This window comes from Somniosus microcephalus, chromosome 2 (genome assembly GCF_052327205.1).
Source record: "Somniosus microcephalus isolate GS21.2 chromosome 2, FLI_Smic_1.0, whole genome shotgun sequence".
NCBI lineage: Eukaryota > Metazoa > Chordata > Chondrichthyes > Squaliformes > Somniosidae > Somniosus > Somniosus microcephalus.
In genome coordinates, this window is record NC_140988.1 from 285,653,470 (window position 1) to 285,675,709 (window position 22,240).

Genomic DNA, 22,240 nt, shown 5'->3' on the forward strand with positions numbered 1-22,240 from the left:
TAGTTTCTCATTGGTGGTTATCTAACCATTTACCATGCTTTGATTCATATGTTCCGTGTCTCTGGGTTGTTGATGTGCAACTTGGAGCCAATCAGCAGTGTTACTGTAAAAGTGTGACAAGTAGAACATGTGACAAACAGGAAATGCATGCTAGACATGACATTCAATATACAGTATTACTAGCAGATGTCTTGAGGTGTTGCTAATGGTGTGTTGGAGAATACATGGTTTTACCTTTCCTGTAAATGATCCTTGTATTGGATTTGCTTGCACCACCCATACTGCATGAAAGGCAAGTCAAGAAAAAAAAATTCTAAAACCATGTTTAAGATTACTGAGGTGAAAATAGGCTTAGTTTGTTAAGGGAAAGAGTTAATACTATATATACGAACAAGACCCTCTGGTCCATCAAGCCTGTCTCACACAATTACGATAACTTGCATCACAATATACTCTCCACCCAACCCAAAACCTTGTGATCTCCTGGGAACAGGGGAAAAAAGATTAAAAACCCAGGCCAATTTGGGGAAAAAATTTTGGGAAATTCCTCTCCGACCCATCTAGGTGATCAAAACTAGTCTAGATCACGACTCTGGCCCCAAATTCCCTGCAGTACCTACCTTCTGTAAAAGGTGACCTCCGCCCCAGCGAGAAACAGGTCTAACTGTTGCTTGAAGGAATCCACCGCGTGAGACAGCATCCTGTTCCAGAGGTCCACTATTCTCTGGGAAAAGAACCACCTGTTGACATCTAACCTAGATCTAGCCTTATACAACTTAAATTTGTGACCCCTGGTCATCCCTAACCTATTTAATTGGAACAAACTGTCAACTGGAACATAATCATTATCTTATAAACCTCAATCAAAATACCCCGAAGTCTATGCTTCTCTGAAGTGTAGAGTCCCAACTCTTTTAGCCTATCTTGATAACTAAGATGCTTTAAACTGGGAAATAGTCTAGTGGCCCTCCTCTGCATCCTTTTCAAAGCCTCAATATCACCCACCATGTGAGACCACCAAAACTGGACACAATATTCCAAGCGAGGCCTGACCAAGGTCTTGTACAAAGACAAAATAGTATGCCTCGTCTTGTACTCAATTGTCCTATTGATACAGCCTATTTGCTCTAGCTATCACTTTACGGCATTGCTCATGTACCTTTACAGATGCATGCACTAGAATGCCCAAATCTTTCTATCTCCACCTTCTTTAATGCTTTTCCGTGAAGGGTGTATGAATGTTGAGCATTTGTCCTGCCCACATGCATAACACTGCACGTATCCGTTATACATCATCTGCCAGTCATGAGCCCAATCTCCCAACACATTAAGATCTGCCTGAAGCAGCCGAGCATCGTCTAAAGTCCTAACACTCACACAGATCTTAGTATCATCTGCAAATTTGCAGATCGTGCCCCCAAAACCTACATCCAGATCATTAATAAAAATAGTGAAGAACAGTCTCAACACCGATCCCTGCGGGACACCACTGGTGATCATCTCCAAATCCATCTGGAACTACTTTTTGCCTACGTCCTGCCAGCCAGTTCTCAATCCAGCTCTATATTACCATTAATACCAGAGGCTTTGATCTTATAAAGAAGCCTCTTGTGCAGTACCTTCTGAAAAGCTTTTTGGAAGTCTGTGTGGACAATGTCTACTGGGCTTTCCTCATCCGCCAGCTTTGTAACTTTTTCAAGAAATACAATTAGATTTTTAAGACATGACCTTTTTACGAAGCCATGTTGGGTGTCCCTAATATGTCGCTCTCTATCCAAGCATTCATATATTGCATCCCTAATGATTCCCTCAAGCATCTTACCTATTACTGATGTCAAACTAATGGACCTATAGTTACCCGGATCCGTCTTGTCACCTTTTTTAAAGATGGGGAGACATTAGCCTCCTTCCAGTCTACGGGAGTATGTGTATAGTATTTGTAAAAAAATCATGTTTTTTGCTAGAGGATGGCTCTAATGCCATGGAGGGCAGAGGGTAAGAGAGATATGGGCACATGCCGTGGGGGGTGGGGTGCAGGCAGAGCCATGAGGTGGTATGCTGAAGGTCCAAGCACTACTAATGAGTTCATAAAATCTGTAATGGCGGGGGGGGGGGGGGGGGGGGAAAGAAACAAAACATCAATCAGGTAGCTGCAAACAGGTTAGGTGAGTCACTGGGCTTGAGGCTTGTCCACTACTGTTTTGAAAAGGAAATCAGTCAGCTAGGTAGTGTCTAAGCCACAGCCTGAGGCTTGGAATTAGGTACTTGCTTTTCAAAAATATACAATTAATTGGACACCATTGAAGCGATAACTACCATATACAGAAACTATGAAGTTGAATCTCTGCCAAAACACATTGCATGCAATTGTACTCTATAAAATTATTTCACCAAACTAAACTTATTTATGTTTATTCTCAAATACACTTTGAAACACATTGAACTGCATGAATATATTTAGACAGGAAATATCTTTATTTTAGCTGTACCTTTATACTGTAAATTGACAATTCTGATTCAGATTTTAAGGACACAAAGGAGTAAAAGATCACAATGCAGTTTATATACAGCAAAATCTCAGGAGGAGAACACTGCTCAAAGATAAAATTGCACTTGATAAACTGATTACTGTCCATGTAGAGATTATATATAATATATCACAACTTCATAACCAAAAATGCTCCTTAATATTTTACAGCAAGAGCCAGTTTTTATGCACTATATTGCATGTTTCAAGTATTATTGGAATCTTATTTGACACTTCAAAAACCAGTCTGGTGGTACACTTCCATTAAATTAATACCAGTGTCAAAAACTTGACTATGAAGTTGAATGTCTTATGAAAAAGTGTGAAAAATCTCACATTCTGGAAGGTACCACTCACTTCACTCAAATGTCAATTTTATTCACTTCTATAAAGTGCACAGCATTACATCACTAATAGCAGCATCCAAGATGTGCTTTCAATAACTTGAGTCATACATTAAATAACTTGGGAAGTTCTGTCATTTAAAAAAAGCAAGTGTTTAGCTAGAACAAGATATTTTTTAAACATATGTTGGTGACATAAAATTATGAAAATACTTGCTTATATTCATTGGTTTGGTAGGGAATGTTGTCGGGGCTGGAGCTGCATGAGCATCTGGTTCCTGTAACAGTGGTTACATTTATTCTACTTCTAAGTGAGACCTTTTATGAGCAATAGATCTTGTTTCCCTGCTGAATAAACATGGTAAGTCCACTGTTTGTCACTGCATATTCTTTATTTAAGTAGCAATGGAAGTATTTAATTTTACTAGTGTAACGTAGATGGCATTGTTGTGAACTTGAAGATTATATGGCACCTGTGATGTCACAACTTGTTTTGTCAAATAACCTTGGCAGCATCAGTTGGCTAATGTAAAAAGAAAATGACACCACCTATGAAAATTAAATTATACATTACACAGTTAAGGTATTTGCATAAAGTGCTTATACATGAAAGGCAAAGGCACTTACACAAAGGCCCTCCATGGCTATTGGTACTTTTTGTTGATTTCAGGGTGCTATTTTAAAGGAGGCATGTTTAAAATAAATGGTTTCACATCTCTTAAAATAGCAGACACAAGAATTTCATGGGGACGGTGGCATAGTGGTTATGTTACTGGACTAGTAATCCAGAGGCCTGGTCTAATGATCCAGAGATGGCAGCTGAGGAATTTAAATTCAATTAAATAAATTTGGAAAAGCTTATTTGGAAAAGTATCAGTAATGGTGACCATGAAACTACCGGATTGTCGTAAAAACCCATCTGGTTCACTAATGTTCTTTAAGGAAGGAAACCTGCCACCCTTACCTGGACTGGCCTACGTGACTCCAGACCCACAGCAACGTGGTTGACTCTTCACCGCCCTCGGAAATGGCCTAACTAGCCACTCAGTTGTCAAGGCGGCAGCTCACCACCACCTTCAGGGGCAATTAGGGATGGGCAATAAATGCTGGCCTTGCCAGCATCAACATCCCATGAATGAATAAAAAAAATTCATGTTAATATTTCCACAGCATAATTTCAAGACTAATGGTGCTTACTTAGCTACAGAATTCCACTTCAAGTAACTAAAATAACCGCATGGAGTGTAATGGTTGAGGACAACAAAAATTGATAGGTTGACTTGTTTCAATACCTCAGGTTCAGATGCATCAGTAGAGAAGAAAGAGTAAGTGCCAGAAACAGGTCACCAGCTAAACTAAGACTGCCAGCTGCCAACAGCAGTACGATCCTTCCTTGTAGTGTATTTGCTGAATTATAAAGATGCAATTTAAGAAAATGTAAATGGTTTGTTCCCTGCAAAAAAATAACCTTCCTTCAAATATAACTTGCCTTTAACAAATCACACAGGATGATTTAAAATTATGAAGTGATGGGACAGAGTAGATAGAAACATACTGTTTCCAGTGGTTGAAGGTTCTAGAATGAGGATGTAAGATTAATTGTAAGAGATTTAGGACAGAGAACAGGAGATTTTTTTTTTTTTTTTTTTATAAATACAGAGGGTTGCAAGGCTGTGGAATGCATGACCAGAATTAATGAATAAAGCAGATATCATGTGAATATTTAAGAATAGGTTAGATAGGTAGTTGGTTACCTGTAGACTGGACTACTCCAATGCACTCCTGGCCAGCCTCGCATCCACCCTCCATAAACTTAAGCTCATCCAAAACTCAGCTGTCCGTATCCTAACTCACATTAAGTCCCATTCACCCATCACAACTGTGCTCGCTGACCTACACTGGCTTCCGGTTGAGCAACGCCTCAATTTTAAAATGCTCATCGTTGTTTTCAAAGTCCTCTATGGTCTTGCCCCTTCCTATCTCTATAACCTCCTCCAGCCCTACAATCCTGACATATCTGCGCTCCTCCAATTCTGGCCTTTTGCACATCCCCGATTTTAATCGCTCCACCATTGGTGGCTGTGCCTTCAGCTGCCAAGGCCCTAAAGATTTGGAATTCCCTCCCTAAACCTCTCCGCCTCTCTTTCCTCCTTTTAAGACGCTCCTTAAAACCTACCTCTTTGACCAAGCTTTTGGTCATTGCCCAAACATGTGGTTTGGTGTCAAATTATGTTTTATAACGCTCCTGTGAAGTAGCTTGGGACATTTTACTACATTAAAGGCGCCATAGAAATACAAGTTATTGTTGTTGGTTGAAGGACAGCGAGATAAAGGTATATGGGATTTGGACTATTACTCGTGTGCAAGATAAATACCAACACGGACTGTTGGGTTGAACGGCTTGTTACCTTGTTGCAATTTTTACATAATTCTATATAAATATGTGTGTGTTTTAAGGATGATTAAGGTATATTTGTTTGAGCTAACAGTAATGGAGAGGGAGTTTGAATATTTGCGAGGAAAATCATATTAGGCAGTGTCTGTAGTCTCTATTACATAAGTTTGCGCCAAATATTTTCAAAAAGGAAAGTAGTTTAATATGGCTACTTATTTAATTGATCAATCTCATAACTGATGAAAACCTAGGATGTAGAATATGCTTTATCAACATTGCATTTGATTACACATTTTTGCAGCTCAAACAGATATTACATATTACAGATTATTGTACAAAAATACAGAATTGTGTGCTAGCAAACAGTAGACAAAGAGCTTTTCTGTTCATTCTTTTTAAAGCATTTTTTGTAAACAGCTCACATTTTGTCATAATCCAAAATAAACTCATTGTTACCTGATAACCAATTCATTAATGGATTTAGTAATGTAATTTAGTTAAAACTCTTTCACTGGATTTACTGTCTCAAATTGCCTGGCAGTATTAATGAAAACAGTAGACTTCCCATGCTGAGATTCTGCTATGACAAAATATTTAGCGGATAATGTCTAGATAATGTGTGTCGGGGTAAAGGAAACCAATAAGTACAGCTAATAACTTGTTGCCATCCAAAAGACAATAGTTTGGGTTCTTGATGAATATTGTAGCCTGTGAAATCTCCTCTTGATAGTCCGCATACTGCTTGCTCAACGACATCGATTCAAGTCCATTAAAGGCCTGAAAAACAAAAGAAAAGTGTCATTTTATTTTACATTTTGTTCATTACAGAATAATGTGTTTGGCAATTAGGAATTATTAACCACTGCATAGTGATTATGAATAGGTGAAGTAAAAGTGTATACCAGTGATTTCAGGATGAGTCACTGAATATATTGATGTCAAAAAAGCTGAACTAGTGATTGGGGTAGATGAAAAATAATAACTGACTTCAATGGTAGATGCATTCAATCTGGAACTCAATAAAACCTTTTGCTTTTGGGAGTCTATGGTGAGTACTATCACTGGAACAGGTGTCAGCTGTGGTTCAGTGGTAGCATTCTCGCCTGAGTTAGAAGGCTCCGAGTTCAAATCTCACTCCAGAGACTTGAGCACATAATCCAGGCTGACACTTTAGTGCAGTCCTGAGGGTGTGCTGCACTGAGAGGTGCTGTCTTTTGATAAGACATTAAACTGAGGCCCCATCTGTCCTCTCAGGTGGATGTAAAAACCCTGGCACTGTTTGGAAGAGCAGGGAAGCTCTTCCCAATGCTCTGGCCAATATTTATCCCTTAACCAACATCACTAAAAACAGATTATCTGTCATTTACCTCATTGCTATTTGTGGGACCTTGCTGTGCATAAATTGGCTACTGTGTTTCCTACATTACAGCAGTGACCAAACTCAAAGTACTTCATCGGGTGCAAAGCACTTTGGGATGTCCCAAGGTTGTGAAAGGCACTATATAAATCAAAGTCTTTTTTTTTTCTTCTGGCCTTTCCTCATATACTTTTTAAATACTTTTCCAATTCCATTTTAAATAATACCTCAATAGTCATTTGTGGTAAAACCTATGTTCTAATAACCCGCAGAATGAAAACATTACTTCCACCTACCCACTTTCTAAATCCTGAATCTATGTCTGCTCGTTACTGATTCGCCAATCAGTGGAAATAATCTTCCAATAGCATCCCTCTAAAGCGCTCAATTTTCAAAACCTCTTTGGAAAAATAGGGACTTTTCACAGGAAAAGGTTAAAGGGTTTTCAAAGGCGCTATATAAGTGCAAGTATTGCGTAGATTGCAAGTCCAGGAATCCAACTGTGCTTCATCATTTGCACCAACACATGTACACGATGATAATATCCATTATTTGTTCTACTGTGAGGCAATTTCATTGCAAGCTCACATAGCTTTCAATTACACTCCAGCTGATACACAGCACTAACAGGATGAAACTACCTTTCCTGTTGGGTTAGCGCATTGAAGTAAACTCCAACTCTGACAGTCCTCAAGGGTTTAAAGCATCCTCTTTAGAAAATATTTCTTATGTAGTCTGATAATCACTTAGATTTGTGGATAAAACAAACTTTTAAAGATGCCTCAATGCACTGTCATACATGGGTGATGATTCCTAAATTGATCTCACTAAATTCAACTTCACAAATGATCTCAACATCTAGGCAGTGTATTTATGCCAAAAATGTACCTTTCATTTCACAGGTGTTAATGTTGAGGTAACTATCTTCCTTTCAAGTGTATCCCTAATGAACCAGCCATTAGAGATAATGAATTGTTTACTTGCCCCAGTCTGCCAGTTCTCGGACACATCGAGATTGTGGTGAAAGACTGCCCAGCTGCCAAGCAAACATTGGCCGAATTAGTTTTTGAATACAAGATACGGATAGCCAACTCTCATTGAAGATATGGACGGATCTGGTCAGTTTTGTGCATTGGCCATTCTCCTGACAGAGACAAGGGGTTACTTATAATGCCGAGGTTGTAAGTTTTGGCAAATTATTGGATAAAATTCTGAGACAGTATTAATGTCATTTAGAAAGGTACGGATTAATCAAGAGCAGGCAGCACAGCTGCAGGGCATTCTGGAGAGGGAGGGTGAACAACCAGCTGTCATGGTGCATATAGGTACCAACGATATAGGTAAAAAACAGGATGAGGTCCTAAAAACTGAATATAGGGAGTTAGGGGGTAAATTAAAAAATAGGACCTCAAAAGGTAGTAATCTCAGGATTGCTACCAGTGCCACGTGCTAGTCAGAGTAGAAATAGAAGGATATTTCAGATGAATACGTGGCTAGAGGAATGGTGCAAGGGGGAGGGATTCAAATTCCTGGGACATTGGAGCTGGTTCTGGGGGAGGTGGGACCAGTACAAACTGGACGGTTTGCACCTGGGCGGGACCGGGACTGATGTCCTAGGGGGAGTGTTTGCTAGTGCTGTAGGGGAGGGTTTAAACTAAAATGGTAGAAGGTTGGGAACCTGTGCAGGGAGACAGAGAAAAGGGAAGCAAGGATAGAAAGAAAAGACAGGAAGGAGAAAAGCAAAAGTGGAAGGCAGAGAAATCAAGGGTGTAAATCAAACAGGGCTACAGTAAATAATAAAAAAACAAGCCTGAAGGCTTTGTGTCTTAATGCGAGGAGCATTCGTAATAAGGTGGATGAATTAGCTGCGCAAATAGATGTAAACGGATATGATGTAATTGGAATTACGGAGACATGGCTCCAGGGTGACCAAGGCTGGGAATTCAACATCCAGGGGTATTCAATATTCAGGAAGGACAGGCAAAAAGGAAAAGGAGGTGGGGTAGCATTGCTGGTTAAAGAGGAGATTAACACAATAGTAAGGAAGGATATTAGCTCTGATTATGTGGAATCTGTATGGGTAGAGCTGAGAAATACCAAGGGGCATAAAACGTTAGTGGGAGTTGTATACAGACCCCCAAACAGTAATGCTGAGGTTGGGGATAGCATTAAATGGGAAATTAGAGATGCGTGCAATAAGGGCACAACAGTTATCATGGGTGACTTTAATCGACATATAGATTGGGCTAACCAAATTAGTAACAATACTGTGGAGGATGAATTCCTGGAGTGTATACGGGATGGTTTCCTGGACCAATATGTCGAGGAACCAACTAGAGATCAGGCCATCTTAGACTGGGTATTATGTAATGAGAAAGGATTAATTAGCAATCTTGTTGTGCAAGACCCCTTGGGGAGAAGCGATCATAATATGATAGAATTCTTCATTAAGATGGAGAGTGAAGTATTTGACTCAGAGACTAGGGTCCTGAATTTAAATAAAGGAAACTAAGATGGTATGAGGCACGAGTTGGCTAGGAAGGATTGGGGAACGTTACTTAAAGGGTTGACAGTGAATAGGCAATGGCAAACATTTAAAGATCGCATGGATGAACTACAGAATTTGTTCATCCCTGTTTGGCATAAAAATAAAACAAAAAAGGTGACTCAACCATGGCTAACGAGGGAAATTAGGGATAGCAGAAGATCCAAGGAGAGGACATATAAATTGGCCAGAAAAAGCAGCAAACCTGAGGATTGGCAGCAGTTTAGGATTCTGCAAAGGAGGACAAACTGACTGTAAAAGTTTCTATAGATATGTGAAGAGAAAAAGATTGGTGAAGTCAAGCGTAGGTCCCTTGCAGTCAGAATCAGGGGAATTTATAATGGGGAACACAGAAATGGCAGACCAATTAAATACATACTTTGGTTCTGTCTTCACAAAGGAGGACACAAATAACCTTCCAGAGATGTTGGAGAACATAGGGTCTAATGAGAGAGAGGAATTGAATGAAGTCAGTATTTGTAGGGAAATGGTGTTAGGGAAATTGATGGCATTGAAGGCCGATAAATCCTCAGGGCCTGATAATCTACATCCGAGGGTACTTAAGGAAGTGGCCCTAGAAATAGTAGATGCATTGCTGGTCATCTTCCAAAATACTAGAGACTCTGGAATAGTTCCCATGGATTGGAGGGTAGCTAATGTAACCCCACTATTCAAAAAAGGTGGTAGAGAGAAAGCGGGGAATTATAGACCGGTAAGCCTGACATCGGTAGTGGGGAAAATGCTAGAGTCCATTATAAAAGATGTAATAGCAGAGCACTTGGAAAACAGTGACAGGATCGGACAAAGTCAACATGGATTTACAAATGGTAAATCATGCTTGACTAATCAACTGGAATTTTTTGACGATGTAACTGGTAGGATAAGGGAGAACCAATGGATGTGGTGTATTTGGACTTTCAGAAGGCATTCGATAAGGTCCCGCATAAGAGATTGGCATGCAAAGTTAAAGCACATGGGATTGGGGGTAAGGTACTGACTTGGATAGAGAACTGGTTGGCAGAAAGGAAGCAAAGAGTTGGAATAAACGGGTCTTTTTCCGGGTGGCAGGCAGTGACTAGTGGGGTACTGCAGGGATCGGTGCTAGGACCCCAGCTACTCACAATATATATTAATGATCTAGACGAGGGAACTAGATGTAATATCTCCAAGTTTGCAGACGACACAAAGCTGGGTGGGCGTGTGTGCTGTGAGGAGGATGCAGAGAAACTCCAGTATGATTTAGACAGGTTGGGTGATTGGGCAGATGTAGTATAAAGTGGATAAATGCGAGGTTATCCACTTTGGTGGCAAAAACAGGAAGGCAGATTATTATCTGAACGGCAATAGATTGGGAAAAGGGGAAGTGCAACGAGACTTGGGTGTCCTTGTGCACCAGTCGCTGAAGGTAAGCATGCAGGTGCAGCAGGCGGCTAAGAAGGCAAATGGTATGTTGATCTTCATAGCGAGAGGATTCGAGTACAGGAGCAAGGATGTCTTGCTGCAGTTGTACAGGGCCTTGGTGAGGCCACACCTTGAGTATTGTGTGCAGTTTTGGTCGCCTTATCTGAGGAAGGATGTTCTTGCCATGGAGGGAGTGCAACGAAGATTCACCAGACTGATACCTGGGATGGCAGGAATGACGTATGAGGAGAGATTGGGTCGATTAGGCTTATATTCACTAGAGTTTAGAAGAATGAGAGGGGATCTCATTGAAACTTATAAAATTCTAACAGGACTAGATAGACTAGATGCAGGAAGGATGTTCCCGATGGCGGGCAAGTCCAGAACCAGGGGTCACAGTCTAAGGATAAGGGGTAAGCCATTTAGGACTGAGATGAGGAGGAATTTTTTCACCCAGAGAGTGGTGAACCTGTGGAATTCTCTACTACAGAAGGCAGTTGAGGCCAACTTATTAAATATATTCAAGAAGGAGTTAGATATATTTCTTAAGGCTAAAGGGATCAAGGGATATGGGGAGAAAGCAGGGACAGGGTACTAAATTTGGATGATCAGCCATGATCTCATTAAATGGCAGAACAGGCTTGAGGGGCCGAATGGCCTACTCCTGCTCCTATCTTCTATGTTAAGGGAAGGCTATGTCTGACTAGGTTGAATCTTTTGAGAAGGTAATAAGAAGGGTCGATGAGGGTAGCACGTTTGATGTAGTCCAAGGCTTTTGACAAGATTACACATGGCAGACTGGTCTGAAAAGTAAAATCCCACGGGATCGAAGGGAAAGTGGCAAGTTGGATCCGAAATTGGCTCAGTGGCAGGAAGCAAAGGGTAATGGTCGACAGGTGTTTTTGTGACTGGAAGGTTGTTTCCAGTGGGGTTCCGCAGGACTCAGTATTAGGTCCCTTGCTTTTTGTAGTATATATCAATGATTTAGACTTCAATGTAGGGGGCATGATGATACAAAAATTGGCTGTGAGGAAGAAAGCTGTAGACTGCAGGAAGATATCAATGGACTGGTCAGGTGGGCAGAAAAGTGGCAAATGGAATTCAATCTGAAGAAATGTGAGGTCATGCATTGGGGAAGGCTAACAAGGCAAGAGAATACACAACACAGGAAACTTCGCGATATCCGGCACCGACGGAACCGAGCTGCTGCCGATCTATCAAAACTTCCGGATAGACCAGCGCTAATGTTGAAGGATACGGAGGTTTTCATCTCCGTATCTGACAACAAACACTGTTGCTTAGCAACAGCTTGTAAACACTCGGCCCGTACCTTGGAAGCGTCTCTGAAGCTGTTGCTAAGCTACAGACGCTTTCCAGAGCCTGACTGTTAAAAAAAAAAAAAAAAAAAAAATCTAGAAGAAAAAAAACCTAACCAAAACGGCTGCTGATTTCTGCCGTTAGATCGAGGTTTCCGGACATACAGCCTCCGGATAAACCAAAGTTTCCTGTAAATGGTAGAATACCGAGAAGTGTAGACCAACAGAGGGACCTTGGAGTGCATATTCACAGATCCCTGAAGGTAGCAGGACAGGTAGATAAGGTGGTTAAGAAGGCACACAAGGGGTCCTTGTGCATGAAACACAAAGTTAGCATGCAGGTATAGCAAGTAATCAGGAAGGCAAATGGAATGTTGGCCTTTATTGCAAGGGGGTTGGGTATAAAAGCAAGGAAGTTCTGCTACAACTGTACAGGGTATTGGTGAGACCACACCTGGAGTACTGCGTACAGTTTTCGTCTCCTTATTTAAGGAGGGATATACTTGCATTGGAGGCAGTTCAGAGAAGGTTCACCAGGTTGATTCCTGAGATGAAGGGGCTGACTTATGAAGAAAGGTTAAGCAGGCTGGGCCTATACTCATTGGAGTTTAGAAGAATGAGAGGTGATCTTATTGAAACATGTAAGAGACTGAGGGGGCTCGACAAGGTAGATGCAGAGAAGAGGTTTCCCTTCATGGGGAATCTAGAACTAGGGGGCATTGTTTCAGAATAAGGGGTTACCCATTTAAAACGGAGTAAAAGAGAAATTTCTTCTGAGGGTCGTAAATCTGTGCAATTCTCTGCCCGAGAGAGCTGTGGAGGCTGGGTCATTGAATATATTTAAGGTGGAGATAGACAGATTTTTGAACAATAAGGGAGTGATGGGTTATGGGGAGCGGGCAGGGAAATGGAGCTGAGCCCAAGATCAGATCAGCCATGTTCTCATTAAATGGTGGAGCAGGCTCAAGGGGCCAAATGGCCTACTCCTGCTCCTATTTCTTATGTTCTTATATACAGGATATTTTCCTTTATTAGCCGAGACATAGAATAAAAGAGCAGGGAAGTTATGTTTGAACTGTATAAAACACTAGTTAGGCCACAGCTAAAGAACTGCGTTCAGTTCTGGTCACCACACTACAGGAATTACGTGATCGCACCAGAGAGGGTACAGAGGAGATTTACGAGGATGTTGCCAGGACTGGAGAATTTTAGCTATGAGGAAAGATTGGATAGGCTGGGGTTGTTTTCTTTGGAACAGAGGAGGCTGAGGGGAGACTTGATTGAGGTGTATAAAATTATGAGGGGCCTAGATAGAGTGGATAGGAAGGACCTATTTTCCTTAGCAGTGAGGTCAATAACCAGGGGGCATAGATTTAAAGTAATTGGTAGAAGGTTTAGAGGGGAGTTGAGGAGAACCTTTTTCACCCAGAGGGTGGTGGTGGTCTGGAACTCACTGCCTGAAAGGATGGTAGAGGCAGAAACCCTCATCGCATTTAAAAAGTACTTGGATATGCACTTGAAGTGCCATAACCTACAGTATAAGGTTACGGACCAAGAGCTGGAAAGTGGGATTAGGCTGGATAGCTCTTTTTTTGCCGGCAGACACGATAGGCCGAATGGCCTCCTTCTGTGCCGTAAGTTTCTATGATTCTATGAAGGGGGTTTTCAAAAATAAAACCAATTTTAAAATCACCCGGTCAATCTATAGTAATAAAAACTAGTCTAGAAATGTTCCTTATTTGACACAGGAAGAAAGCTCTGCTTATATCACATACCTAACCAATTAGAGGATGGAACTCCCTAACCTTATTAAGGCAGTGATGAAAGTGCACATCTATCAATTCTACTTGAAGAAAATAGTGCAAACTCAACCATTTTGTCAGAGCCATCAAGAAAAGCTTGATTTAAATCCTCTAGTCTTGTTTTCTGCTTTTATATATTAATCATACTATCCCTTTACAACATGAATCATAGGGAGAAGGGTTACAGACAAAGCAATTGTGGGTCCAGTTTTGATCTGTCCCATTTTGTTTAGCTTTTTTTTTTGATAGTAACTTTTTTTAAAAACCACAATTTCAAACTTCTAGTGCTGGGGAACTGGAACAGCACAGAAATGCTGGAATTGCTATTACTTGTGGCAGTACCAACCAGATCAAAATATTGTGCAAAAAAAGCTGAGGCTTACCAGGTACCATTGGGAATGTTGTCCTATATGACAAAAATAATAAAATACTTGATATATGGCAACCATTCATACATTTGTATCTTCCACCACATAATAATAATTTGGACTCAAAACACAATGCAAAGTAGTTAAGTTTACTGATGGTGCCAAACTTGGAGGGGCAATAGAATCAAAGGAAGCAACTCAGAAATTAGAATGAATTTGAGAAAATAAGTATGTGGGCAGATTAAAGATAGATGAAATTTAACAAACAAATTTAAAGTACTGCACGTAGGAAAGAAGAATGGGTAACTTGCATACTCCATGAGTTGTGCTGAATTAGTGACGGTTGAAGTTGAAAGATTTAGGAGTCCTGGTAGAATCAATGTTCAACAGGTCCAACCAATGTATAGCAGCAATTAACAAAGGCAATAGAATGTGGAATTACATAGCCAAAACAGTAGAATATTAGTTGGAAAGAGTTGTGATCAAATTGTAGTCAGACTACAGTTTGAGTACTGTGTCCAGTTCTGGTTGCTGCATATTAGGGGAGACACTCGAGCACTGGAGGTAATGCAGAGAAGAGCCACAAAACTGATCTCTAGTGCCAAAGGTCTAAGTTATGAGGAAAGAATGAAGAAACTTACACTTTTCAGCTTGAAAAGCAGGCATTTGAGAGGCAATCTTAGAGGGATACAAGACAGGAAAGAGAATGGAAAAGTAAATCGGAGGGCAAGGGGACACGTTTAAACTAGTAAAAGACAAATTTAGGACTGGCTCAGGAAATTCTTCACACAAAGAATGATCAACACATGGACGAGTACTGGGGGTGAAAACCCTCAAATCATGGCTCAGTTGGTAGCACCCTCACCTCCGAGTCAGCAGGTTGTGGGTTCAAGTCCTACTCCCACTCCAGAGACGAGCACAAAAATCTAGGCTGACATTCCAGTGTAGTACTGATGGAGTGCTGCACTGTCGGAGGTGCCGTCTTTTGGATGAGACATTAAACTGAAGCCTGACTGCTCTCTCAGGTGGATGTAAAAGCATGGCACTATTTTGGACTGGAGGAAGGTGGTGTCCCCCAGGGGTCGGTTCTAGGACCACTGATTTTCTTGATATATATTAATGACTTGTTGTGGGTGTACTGGGCACAATTTCAAAATCTGCAGATGACACAAAACTTGGAAGTATAGTGAACAGTGAGGAGGCGAGTGATAGACTTCAAGAGGACATAGGCAGGCTGGTGGAATGGGTGGACACGTAGCAGATGAAATTTAATGCAGAAAAATGCAGTGATACATTTTAGTAGAAAGAATGAGGAGAGGACATATAAACTAAATGGTACAATCCTGAAGGGGGTGCACGAACAGAGAGACCTGGGGGTATGTGTGCACAAATCGTTGAAGATGGCAGGACAGGCTGAGAAAACAGTTAAAAAGGCTTACGGGATCCTGGGCTTCATAAATAGAGGTATAGAGTATAAAAGTGTGGAAATTATGATGAACCTGTATAAAACACTGGTTCAGCCCCAACTGGAGTACTGTGTCCAATTTTTGGCACCACACTTTAGGAAGGATGTGAAGGCCTTAGAGAAGGTGCAGAAAAGGTTTACGAGAATGATTCCAGGAATATTTTTAATTTTTTTTAAATATTCGCTTATGGGATCTGGGCATCGCTGGCAAGGCCAGCATTTATTGCCCATCCCTAGTTGCCCTCGAGAAGGTGGTGGTGAGCTGCCTTCTTAAACCGCTGCAGTCTGAGTGGTGAAGGTACTCCCACAGTGCTGTTAGGTAGGGAGTTCCAGGATTTCCAGAATGAGGGACTTCAGTTATGTCGACAGACTGGAGAAGCTGGGGTTGTTCTCCTTGGAGCAGAGAAGATTGAGAGGAGATTTGATAGAGGTGTTCAAAATCATGAGGGGTCTGGACAGAGTAGATAGAGGGAAACTGTTCCCATTGGCGGAAGGGTCGAGAACCAGAGGACACAACTTTAAGGTGATTGGCAAGAGAACCAAAGGCGACGTAAGAAAAAACTTCTTATGCAGTGAGTAGTTAAGATCTGGAATGCACTGCCTGAGAGGGTGGTGGAGGCAGATTCAATCACGGCTTTCAAAAGGGAGTTGGATAAGTATCTGAAGGAAAGAAATTTGCAGGGCTACGGGGAATGGGACTAGTGTAAGCATCTGCGCAGGTCCCAAGGATTTTTTTTGTATCGGACATTTTGTATGATTGTTACTGCTGACCAGCAGCTTGTTTGGAGAAGAAGGGAGGGGCCCAGGTGATCGTGATGGACAGGAGATTCCAGCCAGGCCAACAAACTGATTACGGGAGAATGTCTGAGCAGACAGAGTTCTCTGGGAAACAATACGGTAACAGGCAGAAGATGGAGGGCTACTGTAAATTAATGGGAAACCACTTAATCCAGGATCGGGTGAGAAGTGCGGCTGATCATCTGCCATTAAAACACCAGCACCTAGATGAGATAGCCCTGAAAGGCGGGAACCGGACAAAGGAGGGCCATTAGAAATTAATGGGAAACCACTTAACCCAGGATCAGGTGAGAAATGCAGCCCATCATCTGCCATTAACACTAGCACCTAGATGGGATAGCCCCGAAAGGTGGGAAACCAGACAAAGAAGGGTGATTAAAAAGACATCACTGCACTACACAGACCTTAAATGAACTTTTAGGGTATAAGAGAAGGCAGCTTTGGCCATTCTCGCTTGCTCTCCCCTTCGCATGCCCTCATCTCTGAACCAAGAACCGAGCACTCTGTCCGAGACGGAGAGAAGAAAACACCACGAGCGACAAGAGCCTTGCCTTGCTCTCCGACTGTAGGAATGAACCTTGAAACTGGGACCTGGATATTGCATCAGAGATACGGAACCAGGAGACACACACTACACAGGGAAGCACCGTGCAAGGAAACGGACAATCGGGATGAGCATTGTCCAAGCCCACGCATTCTTAAGACCACCGGTACTGTGTGAGGGGGTGTTGTGTGTCCCAACCAATCCAGAGGGGCTTAGTGGGGAGGTTGTGTGTGTATTATATAGTGTATGTTCCGGGGTTTGTGGGACAAGTCCATGTTATATTCTGTATAGCAACACAGTGTGATTTTAGGCGTCTTAATACGAGACAGGAGCCTGTTCGACAGGCCAAGTTGTATTGTTGTACTGTTTGTTTTACGCCACCAGGCATTTTACGTACTGGAGGCGTGTGTGTGCGTGTGTGTGTGTGTGTGTGTGTGTGTGTGTGTGTTAACCTTATTAAACACCGTACAGTTGAGTCCGAAAAGCTTGTCTGTGTTCCAATCCTGTTCACCGTAATTCCTGTCGTCTAGAACTAAGTAGGAGAGGTGATTTGAACCACCAAGGCAAACCACCTACACTAGCTGAAGTGCTCTTGCAGAGAGCTGGCATGGACCAGACGGCCCGAATAGCCTTCTTCCATCCTGTAACCATTCTATGATTCTATTTCGAAGAGGAGCAGGGGAGTTATCCCAGTGTCCTGGCCAATATTTATCCCTCAATCAACATCACTAAAAAACAGATTATGTGGTCATGATCACATTGCTGTTTATGGGAGCTTGTTGTGCATAAATTGGCTGCCATGTTTCCTACATTACAACAGTGACTACACTTCAAAAAGTACTTCATTAGCTGTAAAGTGCTTTGGGATGTCCGGTGGTTCTGAAAGGCGCTATATAAATGCAGGTCTTTCTTCCTTACTATTGGAAGCTACAATGTGGGGGTGAGGGTGAAGATATTGTAGAGTGCTTCTGGATGGTGAATTAAGATGGGATAAATGGCTTTCCTGATCTGTAATTATCTTGTGATCTTCTGAAAAAAATCCAGTATTGAACTCAAGTTCTCAATACCTGCTGTGCTTTGGGAGACAGCTGTAATTCTGTGCCAGGCTTCAGTCGAATGCAGTTCTCTGCAGGAAGCTGAATCAGTAGGAACGCCGACATGCTTCGTGCCACCACTCGAAACCTATAAAGACATACAATCAGAAATCGGAATACCAACCAGCATAAAAGGGACTGAATTAATAGAGATGTTGCAAATCTCAATTTCAAGGAAATGGGTGTGTAAAGAAAGGCACTTATAAATGTTTGCTTGACACATGATGTGGGGACTGCAAAGAATCATTAAAAACTCTCCTATTCTGTAAAGTGGGAAAGCCAGCCACCCCTACTAAGGCCAAAAAGCAACAAGTGTGGGATTGAATATCATAAACTGTGAAAGTGCAGCCCGAGTGGTTTACAAACTCATCTGAATCCTGTGATTGTGTAACTGCGTTGTAATATACAATGCTGATCAACTATTGTTTTTACATAATTTACAAAATATTTTATAACTATATTATGAATTCTATAAACTTGGGATATAAAAGACAATTTTGAAATCTCAATCATTCCTTTAGGAAAGCAATCTAAAAAAATTATGCAGAAGCAATCAGATTTATAATATGCTGCTGCTTCTAGGTGAAACCCATTAAAAGGTTGTTAGCATTTAGTGTGCTGAGCATTAGAAACTAGATAATTTAGTAATATTTTGATAATGATTTTGTAAAGTGGCTTGGTGAGAGATGCATTTTAATAAAAATTATCTGAATCTTGAACACAAGTTGGCAAAATATCTATGGTTTACATATCTTACATAGAATTTAAATCTGAAAGATTACACGTGAACATGAAAAATTAAGACCGATTTTGTGATGTGTTTCAAAGTCAAAGAATCATACTAATTTATAAATTAGTTGTTGAAAACAGTGAGAAAAGCAAAATCACACATCAAAATATTTATTTTTGCTAGACTTCACACAAAATGCCCCACCTGTTTGAGAGGGGAGACTTCCTTCCAAGACCAATAGCTCCTAGAATTCCAGAAGAGAGCCTCTCCTCTGCCAGCTGACTCTGTTTCATTTGCAATGCATTTAGTGTCCTCATCAAAAATTCCAATGCAATTACATCGTTCTGCTCAAGCTGGATCAATGTTAATTGTAATACTTTGTGCCACCAGAGGAATAGTTTAACCTCATCATTTGTGTTGCTGTTTGAAACAAATTAGCAGTGTTAACTTTCAGTAGAAATCAAAATCTCACTTGAATACCTATCAGATTAATAGTTACGATCCTTAAAGTCTGAAATGGTAAATTTTATTTTTATAAAATCAAATCCTTAATCAACTAAATTCTGAGTGTATCGATCCATAAGTGCCATCAGATTCACGGAAACTTTTGTTGCTCTGGTTGACCACTTGTGTGTTTTCAGCTCACTTCAGTGAACCCCTCCCCCCACTCCTATTATAGAAATGAAGCTATACAAATATCAAATGGCTTTATTGCTGTAATATTAACTCTAAGGCCTAGAAATTGGGTATAGCCCTGCTTGGGGCGTTAGAATTGGTGGAGCGCAAATTTTATAGCCAGACGCAACTTATCGACACCTCGTGCGATATTGGGTTGCAGCACCCCAAAGGTGATTGGGGCGCGAGTTCAGGCGTTACACGGGGCACCTAAGGCGCTAACATGCTGGCGCAACCCAATATCGGGGCGTCCAGCCGCAGCGCAGGTGCTCTCAATCATCCATGACCACGAGACTTCCAGGCGCCGGCCAGCTCTTAAAGGGGTGGGTCAGGCAGCGCCAGCATCCACAGTCTGCGCCTTGTAGGCTTGCAAATCGGCGCAGGCCCTTCTCTGGCGCAAAAAACTTGGAGCATATGGAGAGGGTGAGGCAGAGAGCAGAGCGCTTCACCAATGAGTCTCTGGAGGAATTGGTGGCCGCAGTGGAGCGCCGGCGAGATGTCCTCTACCCCGACAATGGCAGGAGGCCTAATCATAAGGACTACCGACGAGCTTGGAGGGATGTTTCTCAGAGGGTCAACTCCAGCAGCATGGCGACCAGGAGCCCTGTGCAGTGCAGGAAGAAATTCAATGACCTCACTTGGGTCGTGAGGGTGAGTGGAGTTAATGTAAACTTATGCATCCCTCCATTAGCACCTGACTTTATGGCTACAGGGTGCGCTATGCCCCACTGGCCATCTGTCAGCAAGCACCCATGGCCCTTTCTGGTCACACACATGCACATTTGACTCAGGGCATCATGTAAGGGCTGTTCCACCATGGGGGGCATGAGATCATAACTCAGGGCATCATGTAACATCACTTCCCGTCCTTTGCCCTGCAGGCCAAGCTGGCGAGAAACCGCAAGGAACAGCTTCGCACCGGAGGAGGCTGTCCTCAACTGGAGCCTCTGACGGATCTCGAGGAGAGAGTCCACCAGATTGTGGGAGGACGTCCGAATGGTCCTGTCACCACTGCAGCTGCCGACCCCATTGTCCACAGCAATGGTAAGGTTCTCAACTATTACAGCTGTCACCTTCCAGTTGTTTCCCCCGCCAGCATGCTTTCTCAATGTGGACCCATGTCATAGCATTGCCGCACTGTTGCCAAACTGTCCTTTTGCTAAAGCCACTCTTCAACCTCCCTGCTTTCAGATGCTGCATCACCAGCTCGGGAGCCGGCCCCTGAAGCTGCCAGTGCCAGTGCCTCCGGAGGAGACGACCAGGAGGAAGCCGGACCATCCGTGCCAGCCTCAGGGGAGCCACCGCATGTGGAGACTGGGGATAGTAGTTCCCTTGAGGGGAGGTGCTCTGATGAGGAGCCAGTTGCAGGAACCAGCGGCCTGCAGCAACGCGCGGGGGGTAGGGACGCTCGGGGGCCGTCTCCCCGGAGGGCGAGGCAGGCCACCATGACTGCTGCACAGAGTGCAGAGGAGGTGCGTAGCCTTGCCGAAATGAGCGCCCAGGCCCGGCTCAGGCACACTGAGCTTATGGCTGTAGTGGGGAGGATGCCTGAGTCGATCGACACACTGGCAAAGAGTGTGCTGGACTTTGGGGCAGCAATGGAAAGGACTGCCCAGGGCTTCGGGGCAGCAATAGAAAGGTCTGTCCAGGGCTTCGGCCCAGCAGTGGAAAGGTCTGTCCAGGGCTTGTCCGAGGCAGTGGAAAGGTCTGTCCAGGGCTTGTCCGAGGCAGTGGAAAGGTCTGTCCAGGGCTTGTCCGAGGCAGTGGAAAGGACTGTCCAGGGCTTGTCCGAAGCAGTGGAAAGGACTGTCCAAGGCTTCTCTGAAGCACTGGCACCTGCCACGCAGGTCTTCACTGCTGCCACGCAGTCACTTGCTGGCCTCGTCCACACGCAAATTGAGGCCACGCGAACACTCTCTGCTGCCACCCTAGCTGCATCAGGCAGGATCACCCCAGGCCCTTGCAGCACCACAGCAGGCCATGAATCTGTGGAGCAGTCGATTGTGGCGGATGATCCGGTGCGGCCCCGTCAGAGTGCTAGTGTGTCGGCCGACCACGGTGCAGGTGTCCTCTCTCTGCATGTGAGCAGTCCTGATGCCACCGCTGGCACGTCAGCAGTGCAGCTGCCACCACCTGCGCGGCAGACTGCTAGCAGACATGCCCAGTTGGAGCAGCCTGCTTGCGGGCCCTCCAAGGCCAGAGTTCATCCAGGCCGTCCCTCAGGGGCTTCCAGACACTCAGCAGGCATCCCCCAGCCTTGACGCAGCCACTGGGGTCCAATTACGGAGGAGCTGCAGGGAGGGAAGGGGCCGACCTCGTAAGAGGAGTTGGTCTCCATCGAGGGGTCACCAGTAGAGGGAGGTGCTAAGACGTGTCTTTTTCCAGATTTAAGGCTGTCCACACCTGCTGTGTTTGTTTGTTATGCTTTGGTTAGTTTCGCCGGGTTGCCAGGCAGTTATCTGTTAGTTATGATTTCTGTTACCATTACGTTGTCATGCTGGAAGGAAGCACTTGTTTGAAAATAAAGAAAACTTTTTATTTACAATCGAGCTGTACACTATTTACAATCATCGAGGCCTTCATAGGCTTACTGCGAGCCGGAGGGTGCTGTTCGAATCACAGCCACCATTCCGTCCGAGGGGCCTAGAACCGAGTCCTTATGAGCCTCTGACGAACGGCCCTTCCATCTTCCTCCTCCTCCTGATCCTCCTCGCCCGCATGCTCCTTCTCCTCCTCCTCGTCTGCTCGACCTTGAGGGTCGGCTGGCATTGGCTGGGTGCGTCGAATGGCCAGGTTGTGGAGCATGCAGCAGACAACGATGCGCGCCACATGCTCCGGTGAGTACTGTAGGGCGCCCCCCGAATGGTCTAGACAACCGA

At 43.3% G+C, this 22,240-nt stretch overlaps 1 protein-coding gene across 1 annotated transcript in view; it reads right to left on the reverse strand.

Moving 5' to 3' along the window:
- Positions 1 to 2,396: 2,396 nt before the first annotated feature.
- The window catches only part of epg5 (ectopic P-granules autophagy protein 5 homolog (C. elegans)), a 237,635-nt gene continuing 217,791 nt past the window's right edge, over positions 2,397 to 22,240 (reverse strand). Inside the window, exons 42-44 of the mRNA XM_085966023.1 lie at positions 18,891 to 19,106; positions 17,930 to 18,044; positions 2,397 to 6,043 (exon numbers count right to left, since the gene is read on the reverse strand). Of these exons, the coding sequence (XP_085822149.1) occupies positions 5,861 to 6,043; positions 17,930 to 18,044; positions 18,891 to 19,106 (514 nt within the window). The 3' untranslated portion in view covers positions 2,397 to 5,860. The remainder of the gene's footprint in view (positions 6,044 to 17,929; positions 18,045 to 18,890; positions 19,107 to 22,240) is intronic.